General features: G+C 35.3%; 1 protein-coding gene across 2 annotated transcripts in view; it reads right to left on the bottom strand.

The window, feature by feature from the left end:
* The window catches only part of LOC107582396 (ephrin type-A receptor 8-like), an 86081-nt gene that overhangs the window by 58025 nt on the left and 11781 nt on the right, over positions 1-16275 (bottom strand). For both annotated transcript variants that reach the window (XM_016268223.1, XM_016268225.1), the window contains exon 2: positions 5347-5411. In XM_016268223.1, the coding sequence (XP_016123709.1) occupies positions 5347-5411 (65 nt within the window). The remainder of the gene's footprint in view (positions 1-5346; positions 5412-16275) is intronic.

Genomic DNA, 16275 nt, shown 5'->3' with positions numbered 1-16275 from the left:
CAACAAATACCTCGTTTATAATGGGTTTTAATGTTTATGTCTCGTTGCTTCGGCCGGACAGGGTATCATCACAATATGGTAAGGGGCGTAACAGTTACGTCTCACGCTTGAGGTATTCGGCCAATCACAACGCACTGGATAGCTGGCCAATCAGAGCACACCTCGCTTTTTCAGACCGATGAGCTTTGTAAAAATCGACACGTTTGCCTCTGTAGGTGTGTTTTGTTTGTTTTTTGCAATATACTCGATAATGTCATGATGTCTCCCGAGTTCAGTATTTGCGCTAAACCTGCACAGATTTGGCTTGCATGAACTTCCCCAAGAAATTAATGAGTGAGCATAACTTACGAAAAGTAACCCGCCAAATTGGCTAGTGATTTGACAGCGTTACCCGCCACAGCTGATTTTTACCCGCATTTGGCGGGTTGGCAGGTGTTAATTTCAAACCCTGTATATATATATATATATATATCCTCATCAAATTCATTCAGGATTTAATGAGCTATTATAAAGAGCTATTATAAACCATTTTTTTTGTTGGTGAAAATACTAATGGCCAAAGACTTTTGCACAGTACTGTAGCTGAGATTTTTCTTTCTGAAACTGTGCATGTGAATTTACTAGGGTCTTTGTCTAAGCAGAAATAAAACTTAAAAAGACTCTACATTTAATCTCATTGCCGTCCAGTTTATGAGACATACCAACCAACTGAGATATTAAAGAGCTTTCATTTGTTATTTTACTTTCCTATTTGCTGAGTATGTGTTTGGAGTCAACAGATCTGAAGCAGAATGCAAACAAAAAAGAAAAGTCCAGCATTTAAAGAAGCAAACAGGAGATTATGTATCTAACAGAGCATTGCGGAATGTAAATGAGATGCATTTGTCGGGGCTCATTTCAGCGGGGACCGCCGCAGTCACATCAGACAGGTACAATAACTAACGCCGAGCTGTTAAAGTATGCCACTAATTTTAGCTAGCTGTCAAGTAATAATTGGGGAGGAGGTGTTCGCTGTGCAGGTGCGAATATGCACGCTAACATAATCTATTTGCAGAAATTATTTTTACAGTTGAGAGAAGAAGAAATAACTGCCTGCTTCCTGCAAGAGATGAGATTTAATCGCTGTTCCAGGCCTTCACTGTTTACGTGACTGAGTGGATGCGAATGAAAAAAGGTGGCAAAGTTCAAGTAAATAGCTTGCATTATTCGCTGAGAATACATTTAACAAACAGTAATTAGAGGGCAAATGCAAACGTGGATGCTCGTTATCTGGCAGATTTACTGTGTTACTGCTTGTTGACTTGCATTGAAAGCGCACTTCAGTGAATTATGTATGTCCCATTTTCTAGCTTTCAGGTCATAGTAAATGTGCTCTCTGTACGGGAGGAAATCCATTTCATTTGTGCCCCTTTATGACTGTACAGTCATTCAGAAACTCTCTCTCTCTCTCTCTGTATTGCGCTTTCTCTTTCACACAGGATACAGACTTCACACCTACTAAGTGCCAAATTGGAGTAAAAATAGTTCATTACAGAAATATACACTACTGTACAAGTTTTATTTTACTAAGATATTTTGTTGTTCATAAAAGAAGTATCTTATGTTCACCAAGGCTGCATTTATTTGATCAAAAATACATGTTTTATACAAGCTGAATTTTCAGCATCATTACTCCAGTCTTCGGTGTCACATGATCCTTCAGAAATCATTCTAATATGCTGATTTGCTGCTCAAGAAACATTTCTGATTATTATATCTAATGTTGAAAAAAGTTGTGCTGCTTAATATTTTTGTGGAAACTGGGATCCATTTGTTCAGGACTATTTGATGAATAGAAACTTCAAAAGACAGACATTTTTAGTTACATTATAATAACAATATTATAATTACTTTTGTAACACTTTCAAATAGTTTTTGCATCCTTGAATAAAAGTATTAAATTAAATGGCTTTGAAAATGCATTCCGAGCTGACCACGCCCACCCTCCGTCAATCATTGCTTCAAGGCGGGGATTGGCAGAAACGTGTTACGTTTGGATCGTTCGAAACATGGCGGCTCGAGATCTGATAAGATCGTCGAATTCACTGGCAGATGAAGTGGAGCGTGAACAGAGAAATATATGAAGCGTACTCCATTCTAAACTCAAAAGTTCGAACGACCGACCGACCGATCGAACGTGAAACCGAACGTCTTGAGCTTTGAGCGTCTTGCACTGCGGGTTACCCACGTGATGTCAGCGTCTTGAAATTAGCTGTTTTTAAACATTTAAGGAGCCAAGCTGCTGTGTAAAGACTATAAATGGACATTACAAGCATTACAATTCATCTCTTCAACATGTTCCTGGATACTTCATCTGCCAGTGAATTCAACGATCTTATCAGATCTCCAGTCGCCATGTTTCGAACGATCCAAACGTAACACGCTTCCGCCAATCCTCGCCTTGAAGCAATGATTGACGGAGGGTGGGCGTGGTCAGCTCGGAATGCATTTTCAAAGCCGCACTGAATTTTGCTACAAATATCCCGCGGTGTCATGATGAAAATGCAATCCGAAGTGTTCTAACTGTTAGTTTACATGCATTTAGGACAAATAGCATTTAAATGATCATTTTGCTATCATTTCTGCTTGGACATGTTTTACATATCAAATAAATTTGTGTTATATATTTTCATTTTCATTTTGCAACTTATAAAGTGTTAAAATTTGTATTCAGTTTACATATTAAGACTACTGTTAGAAATGGCAAATGTAAATTATATAATTTCATTTTCATTTTCCTTTTGCAACAAATTTTGCACGTGTGGGTAATGGAAAATGTAAATTTAAATACAGAAATACATTGCCATTTTGAATATTGGGTTGTCATTTTGAATATTGCATTGCCATTTTGCATATTGCATTTGAATTTTGCTACCTATATGCTTCCATATTTTTTACCCTAAACTATAGCTATGGCAGTGTAAAATAAAATTATTAAAAAAAACTAAACTAAAATATAATTTAAACCATTACAAATTTATATCCAAATTACATAAACATTAATATAAATTTTAACCAAAAAAATGCTAAATGTTGAAGACAACCTGGTGAGTAGCACATATTTCTAAGTGAACAAACTTGCAATTTTCACCTGCTGTATGATAGTCCCACATCCCAATAGAGTTACTGAAGGAGGGACCTGAGCCATATCTAGAGACCAGGGGTGCGTTTCCCAAAAGCAACTATGGTTGCAAGTTCCATCATTACCAATGGAACGATAAGAATATTTAGCAACCCCAAAACAATCTCCAGATAACTATCCACATCACACGGCAAGCACTAAAGACAGACGATTATAGCCCTTTTCATGTCCTGTTCAAAGAAAGGAATTTACTTGCGTTCCGCCAGCGTTAAACATGTGAGCCGATAATGGAGGGATTGTTACATCAGTGGCTGCGACGTGTCGCGTGGTTTGCTAATTGTCGCCTCACTCTGAGGGACATCACACCGCCGTCAGACTCTGACAGCCACCCGCGCTAATTGTGACAGTTCAACGCTTAGATCACTTTGTGCGCCGCTAATTCAATACCCCATGCATCATTTTCTCCATTAGAATATGCAAATGCAGCCAACTTTGTACATCGCCTTGCTTTTTTCTTCTCCTGCTCTGTCCTCTCCTCACCCACACACACACACACACACATACACATACACATACACATACACATACACATACACACACACACACACACACACACACGCTTTCCCTAATCCCAAACTCCTCTATTCCACTTGTCCCTTTGACACATTATTCAACCACTCTCAGCCGTACCATAAAAGAGAGATAGAGGTGTGTGTGTGTGTGTGTGTGTGTGTGTGAGAGAGAGAACAAAGCATATGGCAGCAATCGGGTTTTGGTTTTTTGCATATGTGCTGAGAGGGATGAGTTGGTGAACATATTTCAAGTTAAAATGTACAATATTCAAAAATCATTTTCAAGTTGGAAAACCTTGCAGAAACTAAAATCAAAACAACAGGTGGAAATGTTTAAAGCCAACATTATATGTTTTTGCAACTCATTTCACTTCCCTAATTCAGAAGAATTACTGAAAAATTTGTAGAAAAGGGGAAAAAAATTATATATATTAAAAATTTGAATTATATAATTATATATACATATATATCTACAAATTTTTCAGTAATTGGTCTGAATTACGGAAGTAAAATGAGTTTTTCAAATTTTTCAAGAAAAGGAATATATATATATATATATATAGTGGATTTTTGTGAAAAGAGTGATTTTTATATACAGGATTATTTAATGAATAGAATATTTAAAAGAACAGCATTTATTAGAAATAGAAATCTTTTGTAAGATTATAATAACATAATAATTACCTTATATTCTTTTGTGAAACTTTCTATCAATTTAATGCATCCTTGAATTAAATTACATTAAATTAAACAAAAAAATGAAATGAAATTAAATATGATATAATCCATCATTAAATAAAAGTACTGACCCAAAACGTATTTTCTGACCCCACACAAATAAATAAAATAAAATGTTTTTATTCAACCTATTTTAATAAATTTCAAATATATTAAAATATAAACCAGTTATTTTCCATTGTAATAATATTTCACAATATTACTGTTTTTGTTGTGTTTAAATGCAGCCTTGATGAGCAGAAGAGAGGCCTTTCAAAAACATTTTAGTTTAAAAAAAAAAAGTTATTACATTTTGATGAATGATTACAAGGACCTTTGGAATTATTAGTTATTATTCTTCTTTGGAATAATATGCACCAGCTGTTCACAATAAGACCAGTGAACTGAGAAAGTAAACAGTTCATTTTTTATTTCATGCTGACTTTAAAGCTGCTTTATGTAATTTCTGTGCCACCGGCTCTAACACTGCCAATAAGACAGTTTTGATAACATAGCCTACTCATCATAAAACTACAAACAGTACAATCGTGCAACAGAACGCAGGGTTAGAGCCAGCAATAAACTGGTGAGGGGAAACGAATGAAAATGAAAATGAAAATGACTAGACAATGCCAGTCTGAAGCCAGCTGGCTTGAGCTGGAGGAGCAAATTCATTCACTAGTGTCATTCAATGGAACTGCAAGAACAATCACTGATTCCAAATATGATTTACAAACACTTCATCTGCCAAACTCACACCACAGGTTGACATGCTGGACAGTTCAAACAAACAAAACAACATTTTGAAGGCGCCATAAAGCTGCAGTGTTTACACTCTTCATAATGTCAGCGTATGAATGACGTACAGTTGCATCTTATCTATGCACTTCAATTTGACAGCTCACAAATAATAATGACGGAGCAGACACTTCTTACCCCATGTGAAGGATATGTGAGCCAGCCCCAGTCTCCTGATATTTTGGTTGTGTCCAGGAGATTCACTGTAAATTGAACATAAAAACATGTTACAACAGCTTTCAAAAACAACTTTTCCTCATAATTACTGGAACTCCACTATCTTGAAGCACATCCAATTACACAAGCCGATGCACATCTGAGCATATTTTGATAGACTGCATCAATATCTTCTCTTTATAAGGATACATTTCTCATTCAAACAAACTGCTCTTACTTACCTTTGACCTTGTCACATGCAGACCTTAAGCAGACTGTCTAATGACAATAATATAATGTGTCTGGCACAGGACAAAATGGGTCACTGGTATCATCCTCTCAAGGCAAGAGCTGAAGAGTCATTACAAATATCTTCCTAAAGGTTTGGCTAATGGCTCCTCAATGAGTCTGAACCCCTTAACGGCTGGATCAATAGACAATTTAACCCAGCGGTAAACACTAAGGTCTACTGAATAAGAGATGTACAAGATGGATTGTTTTGCTTTATTTTTTTTTAGAAAGACGGTTGCAATTATATAGAATAATAATAATAATAATAATAAACATTTACAATACAGCACACCTGCTTGAGAACAGGACTATGTCATCAAATCTATCCAGACAGCCGTCACGAGACCTTTCCACAGATCAGTGATCTGTTTGACTACTTCAGTGTCTATTATCTTGCCATGTGAATCATACATAACAGATTGATCTTTATTTGAGTGAATATGTTTTCATTGTTTCTGAAATTCAAACCACAACTCAAACATACTTCCACTGGCAAATTTCATAAGATAAGTTTTTATTCATTACTTGGCCACTGGAGTAGTAAAAAATAAAAATTAAAAATAAACACACACACACACACACACACACATATACATACATATATATATTTTTTTATGATTCTCAAATGTGTGAGGGTAGAATTTCCCGGGTTTTTTTAACACTTACATTGTTTCAAGTAAATAAGTATAAAAAAATGTAATATAAATTATTATATATAATGTTTTATATAAAAAAAAAATATATATATATATAAAATATACTGATTATATTTTATATCAAATTAAATATTTTAAGATAAAGATATTTTGAGATATCTCATGCTTAACATTATACACACGTTTATTCAGTTTCACATTTGGTTCTGTGCTGTGTTCAAATCTGAAAGTTGGAATAGTTCAGAATGGCACACACACACACACACACACACAAATAAAAGCAACCCGTTTATCAGTACAAAATATGTTGATGAAAACTGGTAACCAAACGGTTTCGGTTCCCATTGATGTCCATGGAAAATAATACTATGGAAGTTAATGGAACCCGAAATGGTTTGGTTACCAACATTCTAAGAAAGTCACACAGGTTTGAACAAGAAATCCATACAGGTTTGGAATGACATGAGGGGGTGTAAATGATGGGTGGGCTCATTTTTGGGTGGCCTATCCATTTAATTAAACAAAAATCCATAGTTTTCTGTCCTTGAAAAAGGAACTGAATGCATTAACATGAACTGACCATACTAACAGAAGAACCACCCCTACATCAGACCCCAGGTGAGCTCCTCTTGTATTTTACATGTAAACGCAGTACAGTACTATAGGGGAACTCTCTGATTCTGTTCATTAACAGGTTGTCTGTGCAAGGTTTTTTTTTCGGTTTCTTTTAAATGTCATCACTTTGGTTAATTTTCTACTTAGAGAACTTTATTTTAGCTCTCTCTGATCTCTCTATCTCCGTCCCTCGCTTGCAGGCTGTAATCAGCACTATTAGTGCACTTGGTGATTGGACTTATAATTTGGAAAGGCTGTTTCTGATTAGAGCACTGGGTCAGAAAGTAGGAACAGATGGCCTCTCTCACTCTCTCCTTCTTGGTTTTCTTCCCTCTCGCTCTTTGAGTGCTTTCTACAAACCAGTACTAACTAAAAGTAGCGCTGTTACTACCTTAACATTTATCCGTAGTGTGACAGTAGCACAGCTGCTTTCAAAATAGCATTGCCAAGTACACACTTCAGGACATAAGCACTAGCATCTGCATGTCATCATGTTTCATACACTGCCAATGACAATGTGCAAGTTAACTACATTCTGGGGCTTTTTGTCACAGACTTAAAACTAAGGGTGACAAGCTTCTGTGTGTGTGTGTGTGTGTGTGTGTGTGTGTGTGTGTGTGTAGCAGTGCAGCATGACAAAACCTTACATTATTTTGTCGCAATGCATTGTGCACAGAGCTTTACAGCCGAGCAATCTAACAGAATAGTCAAACATGCTCTTCTCAGACATTGGAAATCTGGTTCATTTTGGCAAATTGGTTTGTCATACATACTGTATAAATATATAGAGTCTCCACTAAAAGTCTGGAAATACCCTAGGCAAATTGGGATTTATAAAGTAGGACAAGATCAGTATAAATCCTTGTTATGTTGTGACGACGTTGCATTGATAAGGGACAATAACATAAAAATCCAATGCCACTCCCAGTCTGCTCCAATTGGATAGGCTTGACCAGTGTCAAATCCTTTTAGTGGGAGTGAGGTTTTATTTGGACAGGTTGCTGTGAAGACCTTTACGTTTCTGTGTATAATGATATGACGACAGTTTTGTCAAATGAAATGGTAAAGTGCTCATGAAGTGAGATGAAGCATCACAGGCATCATGCATGTAGCAAAAGAAACCACGCCATTCATTCACATAGAGACACGCAGAACATGCAGACGTCATATCTAAATAGTCTTTTTGTGATTTAATATTCACAGACATTGGTCCAAATTGTGCTTTGCATCATCCGGCGGACTTTTGCTGACAAACAATCATGAAAGCGAAACGAGAAAGTTAAATGTTCCTGTATTTTTGTTTTTGTAGTGCTATCAGCCAATCAGTATAGTCATGTATTGTCCACATACTGACAGATTTATCACCTTGTGATTTCTACAGGTATTTTAGACCACCTTGATAGCTGCACCAATACTAATATCAACATCCTGCTGTTTACTACAGCCAATTTCAGAAGCCCATGTCACAATTACACATGGAGATGCCTGTCAGCGGTGACGGATGCCTTTCCTCAACAAAAGCATCTCTCCAGGGAATTAGGTGTACACTTTTTAACACAATTTTTAATCTTTTGCCCCCTCCGAAAATATCATTTTAAAGAGTCTATCCATCAAAACAGAAAAGTCAGAGACCTGTTGTGAAATAAGTTTACAGTTCACAATCTGAGACGTCCCGCAGGCTGTGGTTAAAATTTTCCATCTTTTCTTTTACACTCCGCAAACTGTTCTCAATTTTCAGTTCTTCTGGGTTTTCAGGCGGAAGCGTCTATCAGACCTGAGGACTGATGGGGGGCGGCTGTGGCCTGAACACTCGGGGTCACTGACAGAGAAATTATGGTGTTTAAAACGACACAGGGTGAAGCACTGGTTGCAGCGAGTTCAGAAAATGCACCATCGTAGTCTCCGAACAATTAAGCACAATGCATTTTGGGCTAAAAATGTAAAGCTTTTACTAACGAGACAATAATGTGTTTTCAAAATAATGTAGAATATTTATTTCACTAAGGAATACTTGTTTCAGAAGTCACCATTCACAATGCAAATAATTTCACCATTCTCAATGCAAATTTTGGTACCACAGAAAAAACGAATATGATATTGAACACACTTCTTCATTTAGAATGTTAAATACTCTTTAAAGGAGACATATTATGCCCCTTTTTACAATATGTAATATAAGTATCTGGTGTCCCCAGAGTGTGTTTGTGAAGTTTCAGCTCAAAATACTCCACAGATCATTTATTATAACATTTTGAAAATGTCTATTTTGAGTGGAAGCAGAAACACGCTGTTTTTCGTGTCTGTCTCTTTAAATGCAAATGAGCTGCTGCTCCTCGCCCCCTTTTCCAGAATAGAGCTGCGCCATTACATCTCGTACCTGCTAAAAACTGATTATCATGTTTATCGCGCTGAAATCATGCGTTTTAAACAATATTAGTTTAAACTTCTGATATACGGTTTTCTGAGCGCACACATCCGAAGCACACGGACAGAAAGCGGCTGTCACAGCATGTGAGTACTAAACTAAGTTCTCATTCGCACACAAACAAACGAGTTACAAAAACAGTTGGTTATGTCTGTGAAGGTAAACTGCTGGGAAATAAATTGCATGTTTATTTTAGATCTGTGTGGCAGCAGCAATATACAGTAAATAAATCAATAAATCCACTGCTCTTGTCTCCTCTGAGGCTGGGACTCTAAACAGTGTTCTGTGCTCGTCTGTGTAGCCAAAGACAGAAGAGTTAGCATGTGTTGCTCAAACTTTTGCCATGGCATTAGTACACCGTAGTCGCTTGCAAAATCAAAATGACGGCGCCGTGAGTGTAAACTTACAGATTAAGGGGTGGTAATATTATAATGAGATCCCTTTGCCACGTCACTAGGGGAGCGAAATCAGACGCACTCATTTTCTCAGACGCTTGCAGAAAAAGTCTTCCCAAAACAAAGTTACTGGGTTAATCTTTTTCACATGTCCTTGGTTGGTAGATGCACCGGGTACCTGATTATAGCACTTAAAACCTGGAAAAGTCAGATTTTCATGATATGTCACCTTTAAATGAAATGAGAATAATTTAATTAAACAACACTTTTAAGCATACATGTCAAAGATTAATTAAATTTATTTTATTTTAGTATAAAATAAAATAATAAATAATAATAAAATAAAATAAAATAAAGCATTGGTACCATCAACAGTCTCAGAACGTATTGGCTACAAATGTAAAGCTTTTGCTAATGAGTCAGACATCTGTATGCCATCCTGATGGGAACAGGAACATTGTGTTTATCATTAGTATGGAATGTATTTTTAATGAACAGACATGTGAATAATGCAAACGGGGGAGGAATCTACAAGAGAATTAAATATATACCTGTGTTTGTTTGTTTTCTTTTGAATATTTAATTACCCAAAGCACATTTTCAAATGCTCAAAGTAGGGCAGTACATTTAATAATGGGGTTTCCTAAGCACTAATATTATCGCTTATGCTTAAGGTTAGGGATTTGAACAAAGTTGAATGCTAAATATTAAACTTTAGCTCATTAAATTTCAACTCATCTTCGATCTTTCAAATCATACGGCGTGTTGAGATTTGCAATTTTATTCAGAAGTATCAAGTAAATGTCTTTTCTTTCTTTCTGTTTTTAAATGCTACTAAATGCCTAACATACCTAAATAGAATGAGCAAAATTCTTCTAAATTTAATTTCAAACCAGCTATCTGTACCTTCTGTGCCTATTCCAGATGGAGCAACATCAACAGATGCAGTTTTGCGAAGTACTGATGAAGGTTTTAAGATGACTTCTGATGTCTATATGGCTGTAATTCTACAGCTGACTGATTCTATCCTGATCAGTCAAATCACTGATCTACTTCTTCCTCCTTTGCTCTGCTACTCTATGAAAGAGATAACAGCAAAGTCCTCCAAAACAAACAAAGATGTAGTTTTATCCCTTCTTGGGGATAACACTTGGAAAAAATATAATTATTTCTTCCTTTCTAATTGACCATGTTTATGGCTAGATATGGTGGTCACTCCTTCTGAGCTCTTAATTCTGTTCTAGACCCACAAAGTTGAATTATTTACAGGTGTGACAACCACATCCTGCTTCCAATCAATTCCCTATTGATAAAAAGTTCTAGCCTATATTTTTATGGATTGTCATTATGTGAAAATTATCAGACGTCTATACTAATGCCAATAAAAGTTTGATACCACAGCAAAAAACTAATATAATACTGAACACACTTAAATAACACAATAAAATTCTATATATATTTTTTTTATAAATTAGCAATGTTTAATTAATGGAGATATGCGTTGAAGGAAAAATCATTGAAAAAATAAAATACAATATTCAAAAGAATGTGTGTATATATATATATATATATATATATATATATATATATATATATATATACAGTATATATATATACTGTATATAGAATATAGAATCTCAAAAGGGTTTCTAAATAAATAATTACAAAATAAAAATAATAAAACACAGTTTATAATGTAAATTGATCTTTACATTGTTAGGAATCTAATGTCATTACCAAGTATTGAAGTCAAAACAAAATAAATAAATAAAATTATATTTCTCAATTAAAAAAAAAAACATTGCTTTAAGAAATTGAACAAATAAAATAAAAGAACGCACTTACCAAGTATTGAAGTAAACATTCACTGTAAAAAACTGTATGATCATTAAGTCATGACAACTTTTTTTTTATAAGTTATATGAAATTCAGCTTAATTTTTTGAGTCGGATTGTTGAATTTCAAGTAGAAATGACTAGTACAACCAAGATAATTATACTTAAAAATGTAAAGGAGCAACTAAACTTAACTTTAAGTTGAAATATGTTGACATTTTTTACAGTGTTCAGAAACTGTAGGAAAAAAACCTAATTGTTAAACTGGTCACCTACTAAACAAGGCTGTTGTATTGAGTTGACAAATAAAATATAATATAACACAATTATCAAGCACTGCAGTAAACATTCAGAAGTTGGAGAAAAACTTGACTGGTTACCAACTAAACCGGCTTACCCAGCTGCCTAGTTATCTACGCCGCAACTGATTAAGGCAAATTTCACGTTAGGACTCCTAACCAGGAAGCCGATCTGACAAATACTGTTTTTCAATAATAATTAAGTTGACTATGTGCCAGTGCTTTTGTTTCTCAGGGAGAAAACCGGCCATCTCTCTCCGTTTGAAATGACACATGCTTTCAACACTTCACAAGGAAAACAACAAAGGTAGGACATCTAAACACCCTCGCGCTCGGCGGAGAGCTGCTGCAGGGAGTCTGCGAGCAACACGATGCACACGTTTAAAACAACATTCTGTTTCAGCTTATCATCTGAAGTGAAGAAATCCTTGAGGACTCATTTCAGGATCTATCCTCAAGGCCCCGAAGAGGCCCTCCGCTGAAAACACACCACGCTTGTAGAAAACGGCCATTAGATTGCCACTTTTTGCCTGCATCAAACATCCGGCTGTTTTTACAGTTGCAAGACTACTTCAGTGAACTGTAATGATTTGTTGATGGTGTTCAGAAACGGAGATAAATTTCCCCGCTGTCTGTTCTCCTTCAGTTATTTCGGGAGACTGTCTGTCGGACGGATTGGTTTACACCAGTGCTTTGTGTTCTCCTCAGCTTGAGGTGAGCGGAGACTTGAAGATACACGAACACAAGCCTCTGTGGGTCCCTGGAGGATGCGGTGGCACAAACGGCCACGCGGCGTCAAAGCCGTACGGTCCCAGAGGACTGTTTGCTCACTTGTTTGCTGGAGGAATGGAAAGACCTGCAAAGCTATTTTTGGACGAGGGAAAGCACAGCAGAACTACTATGTGGAACATAGTTCAGCTAGTACCAGTTGAGTTAGTTAGTAGCAGTAATGAACTGGGAAATTAATGTTCACTATAGCGTTCAAAGGGGTTTAAATGGTTCGGACCATTGACAGACTCATGTTCAATTTGAGAAAAAAAAAATCTGATCAGTTCTCTAAACACTTACTTTTCACATCCTAATAAACGTCATGGATAAAACCAAATCCCGGCCTAAAATGTTCCCAAAAAAAAAATCTGAATTTATATACATTTCTATACTAATGCCAGTCAAATTTCATTATACTCAATACCAAATTGGATACCTCAGAAAAAAACTGCATATACAATAATGAACACACTACTTTATTTAGAAAGTTAAATATTAATTAAATAAAATTAGCAATGTTAACAGAAACATTTTGAAGGAAGTCATAACATAAATAATAATAATAATGATAATAATAACAATCAATTAAATGGCATGTATCTTTTACATAAAAATATAATAAAGTAAAATTTAAAAAAAAATCTAACAAAATAAAAATAATAGAAGACAGAAATAAGTAAATAGAAGTTTTTCAGATAAAAATAAAATAAAGTAAATTAAAATTAAATTAAATTGAAATTAAAAAAAATTATAGAAGACAGAAAAAAGTAAACAGACGTTTTTGGGTAAAAAAAAATAAACAAAATAAAATAAAATAATAAAATTAAAAAAATAAAGTGTATGTATCCTTTATTAACTCTGCTTCCAACAGAACAAATAGAAAAAAAAGAGTAAAAAGTAACAACATTACCGAGCATTGAAGTAAACGAGCCGAAAAGAAGGGGAAAAAAATCATTTTACAGGTTATTAAACTGGTCACCAACTAAACAAATATTAACTAAAACCAACTAAATCAATTCCCTGTGCATAAAGTTGAGTCCAGTCCTCGATTTTTTTATTCACTAAAAATCACATTTCACAGAAATATCGCACTACCAAAGTTAAACTGTGGACCAGTTTCACTCTGTATAACATCAGCACACAGAGTACTTAAAACAAACACTGCATCAGGTTTATACTGTATTATAGAAATAAATCATATTTCTATAAAGCAGAAATAAATGTGCTTGACTTGCGAAAACAGCAACAATTTAACACAAAAATAGACTGTATTTTTGCACACATAGCATCTCAATGTAATACTAAACTGCTGAATCACTATTAGAAAATACCATCTTGACTTTACAGATGAATTAAAGAGAGTTTTCTTGACATTACACGTAATGATAGCTGAGAAGTGAACCTACTTGGGAGTATTTACGAATCATAAAAAGGTATTTGTGTTTAAATTCACATTGACAACATTCTTCTGGAAAATGGAATGTTTTAATTAATGAGCCGATAAAAATGATACTTGCATAACACAAAACTTTAGTCGATGCACACTTTAAACCAAAATGAAAATACTATTATAAGGCCACCGGCTCCTGATCGTCCCTCAAAAAATTCGAGCTCCGTCCCGCCAAGCTTATGTGTCCGTCTGTTTCTAAAAGATACACCTCAAAGTCACAGAAAGATCGTCTTTATGCTATGTGTGGGCCTGCTGCGTCTCTGCAGGGGACCCAAATCTGCATTGCTTATAAAAGAGCCTCTTTATTTAATTTATTTTAAACTGTACTTCTCACTCAGAGTCTTCTGTGCTTGACAAAAATAAGCCAGATTTGTGTTTGCATTCAGCACGTGTCAGACAAAATCATTTGACTAAATCAGTAAATCCTTCACAGCGATGCACGATTTCTCATATAGCATTATGTCCGGATAAGACGCGACACGAGTCTTTCTAAGATGAACAACGATGAGTCTTTTATTGACAGTCATAGATAGACATATTTTAATCCATATAAAAGCCTTTAGTGTTGAGCTGCCATTCATCAGAAGCACTGAGGTGAATCTATACACTCTGATAGCATTTAATGGAAATAAGTCCAGTACAATAGAGTAGATACTAAGCGATCGCTCGCTGATAGAACTGTCTGCGTGTGACAATTTTAGCCGTAGGCTACTCCATGAAATGACAAGACACGCTCGACTGAAAATGGCCAATGCATTTCAAAACCACTGATATATGGCATTATGACACTGGGCTGTTTTATTACGCTTCTCAATAAAACGTCTAAAAATAAACGAAACAAAAAACTTGACGCTTGGGAAAAGAGATTATTTCTTTCATCACTAAACTATAACTTGATTTTCCACAAATCTGTGGCCTCGGAAAAGTGTGTTGTTTAAGTAAACAGGTGATTATTTAACGTGAAAAAATAGCAAGCCTCGCTCAGACCTCTATTAAACCTTTAGAGCGCAAGCTACATAATTTCTCCAATAATCTGGGCCGCAGCCTAAAAAACTTGTTGTACGCTGATGCAACGGGGTGAAAGAGATATTAAATAAATCTTTTTCCTCAGAATGAGCTCCGTTTGCTGCTCTTCTCTCCTTCAAATAATCGTTATTAATTTTTCTACCTTCGGTAGCATCTGCGCTTGCTTTAAATGATGAATTTATTCGTCACTTTTTAATGTGATGAATGTGCGAGCGCGAAGCATCGATATTGCGGCGAGCGTGTTGGTTGTGGAGATCTCACCGTAGACTTCCACCACGTTCACCCCATCACTGAATTAGGTTATGCGCAGATTATGAGGTTTAAAATACATTTCCACCATGAAACGAGCGGGGGGAATCCATCACCGAGGATCAGAGAGAGTTTCAGAAACGCTGCATCACATGGGGCGTCGTGACCCAGAGCGAGGTGGAACACAGAAGAATCTTCTAGACTCAAAATATTCCCCAATTCAATCTCAGACAGCAGGAAGAACCTGAAGAGCCCCCCCCCCAAAAGACTAAATAGGACTTGATGTCACAATAAATCCATATTTAAACTCAAATCTTGTTTTAGGCATCTTGAAATCTTTATGTCAATGACAAAAAAGGTGACCAAAGATGATGAAATCGCAAGAAAATTTTACTTAGAAATGAGTTCACAGAAGTGAAAAATATGTATTCATGATGATTTCATAGAGTTATAAAACACTTTTTGAAATAAGGACTCAAAAAAACATAAAATTGTAAAAGTAACAGAATATTCTCTTTTTAAACATATAAATCATTTTATGATGTGTTCTTGAGGTCAAACTATTTTGTCATGTAAACAAAAAAATCTAATTATATGATATTTTTAAGAAAATTACCAACCTTAACACAGTCATGAGCTCCTATGTTACAATAATAATATTTCATGTAGACCCTTATAATATTTAACAATTATCTATTTATCTATCTATCTATCTATCTATCTATCTATCTATCTATCTATCTATCTATCTATCTATCTATCTATCTATCTATCTATCTATCTATCTATCTGTCTATCTATCTGTCTATCTATCTATCTATGATCTGTCAGTCTGTCTGTTTATATATCGATCATCTGTCTGTCTGTCTATCTATCTATCTATGATCTGTCAGTCTGTCTGT

This window comes from Sinocyclocheilus grahami, unplaced genomic scaffold, assembly GCF_001515645.1.
Source record: "Sinocyclocheilus grahami isolate Dianchi unplaced genomic scaffold, SAMN03320097.WGS_v1.1 scaffold44.1, whole genome shotgun sequence".
In the NCBI taxonomy this organism is placed as follows: domain Eukaryota; kingdom Metazoa; phylum Chordata; class Actinopteri; order Cypriniformes; family Cyprinidae; genus Sinocyclocheilus; species Sinocyclocheilus grahami.
Note: the sequence above shows the minus strand (reverse complement) of the source record. Positions and strands in the feature narration are given on the sequence as shown.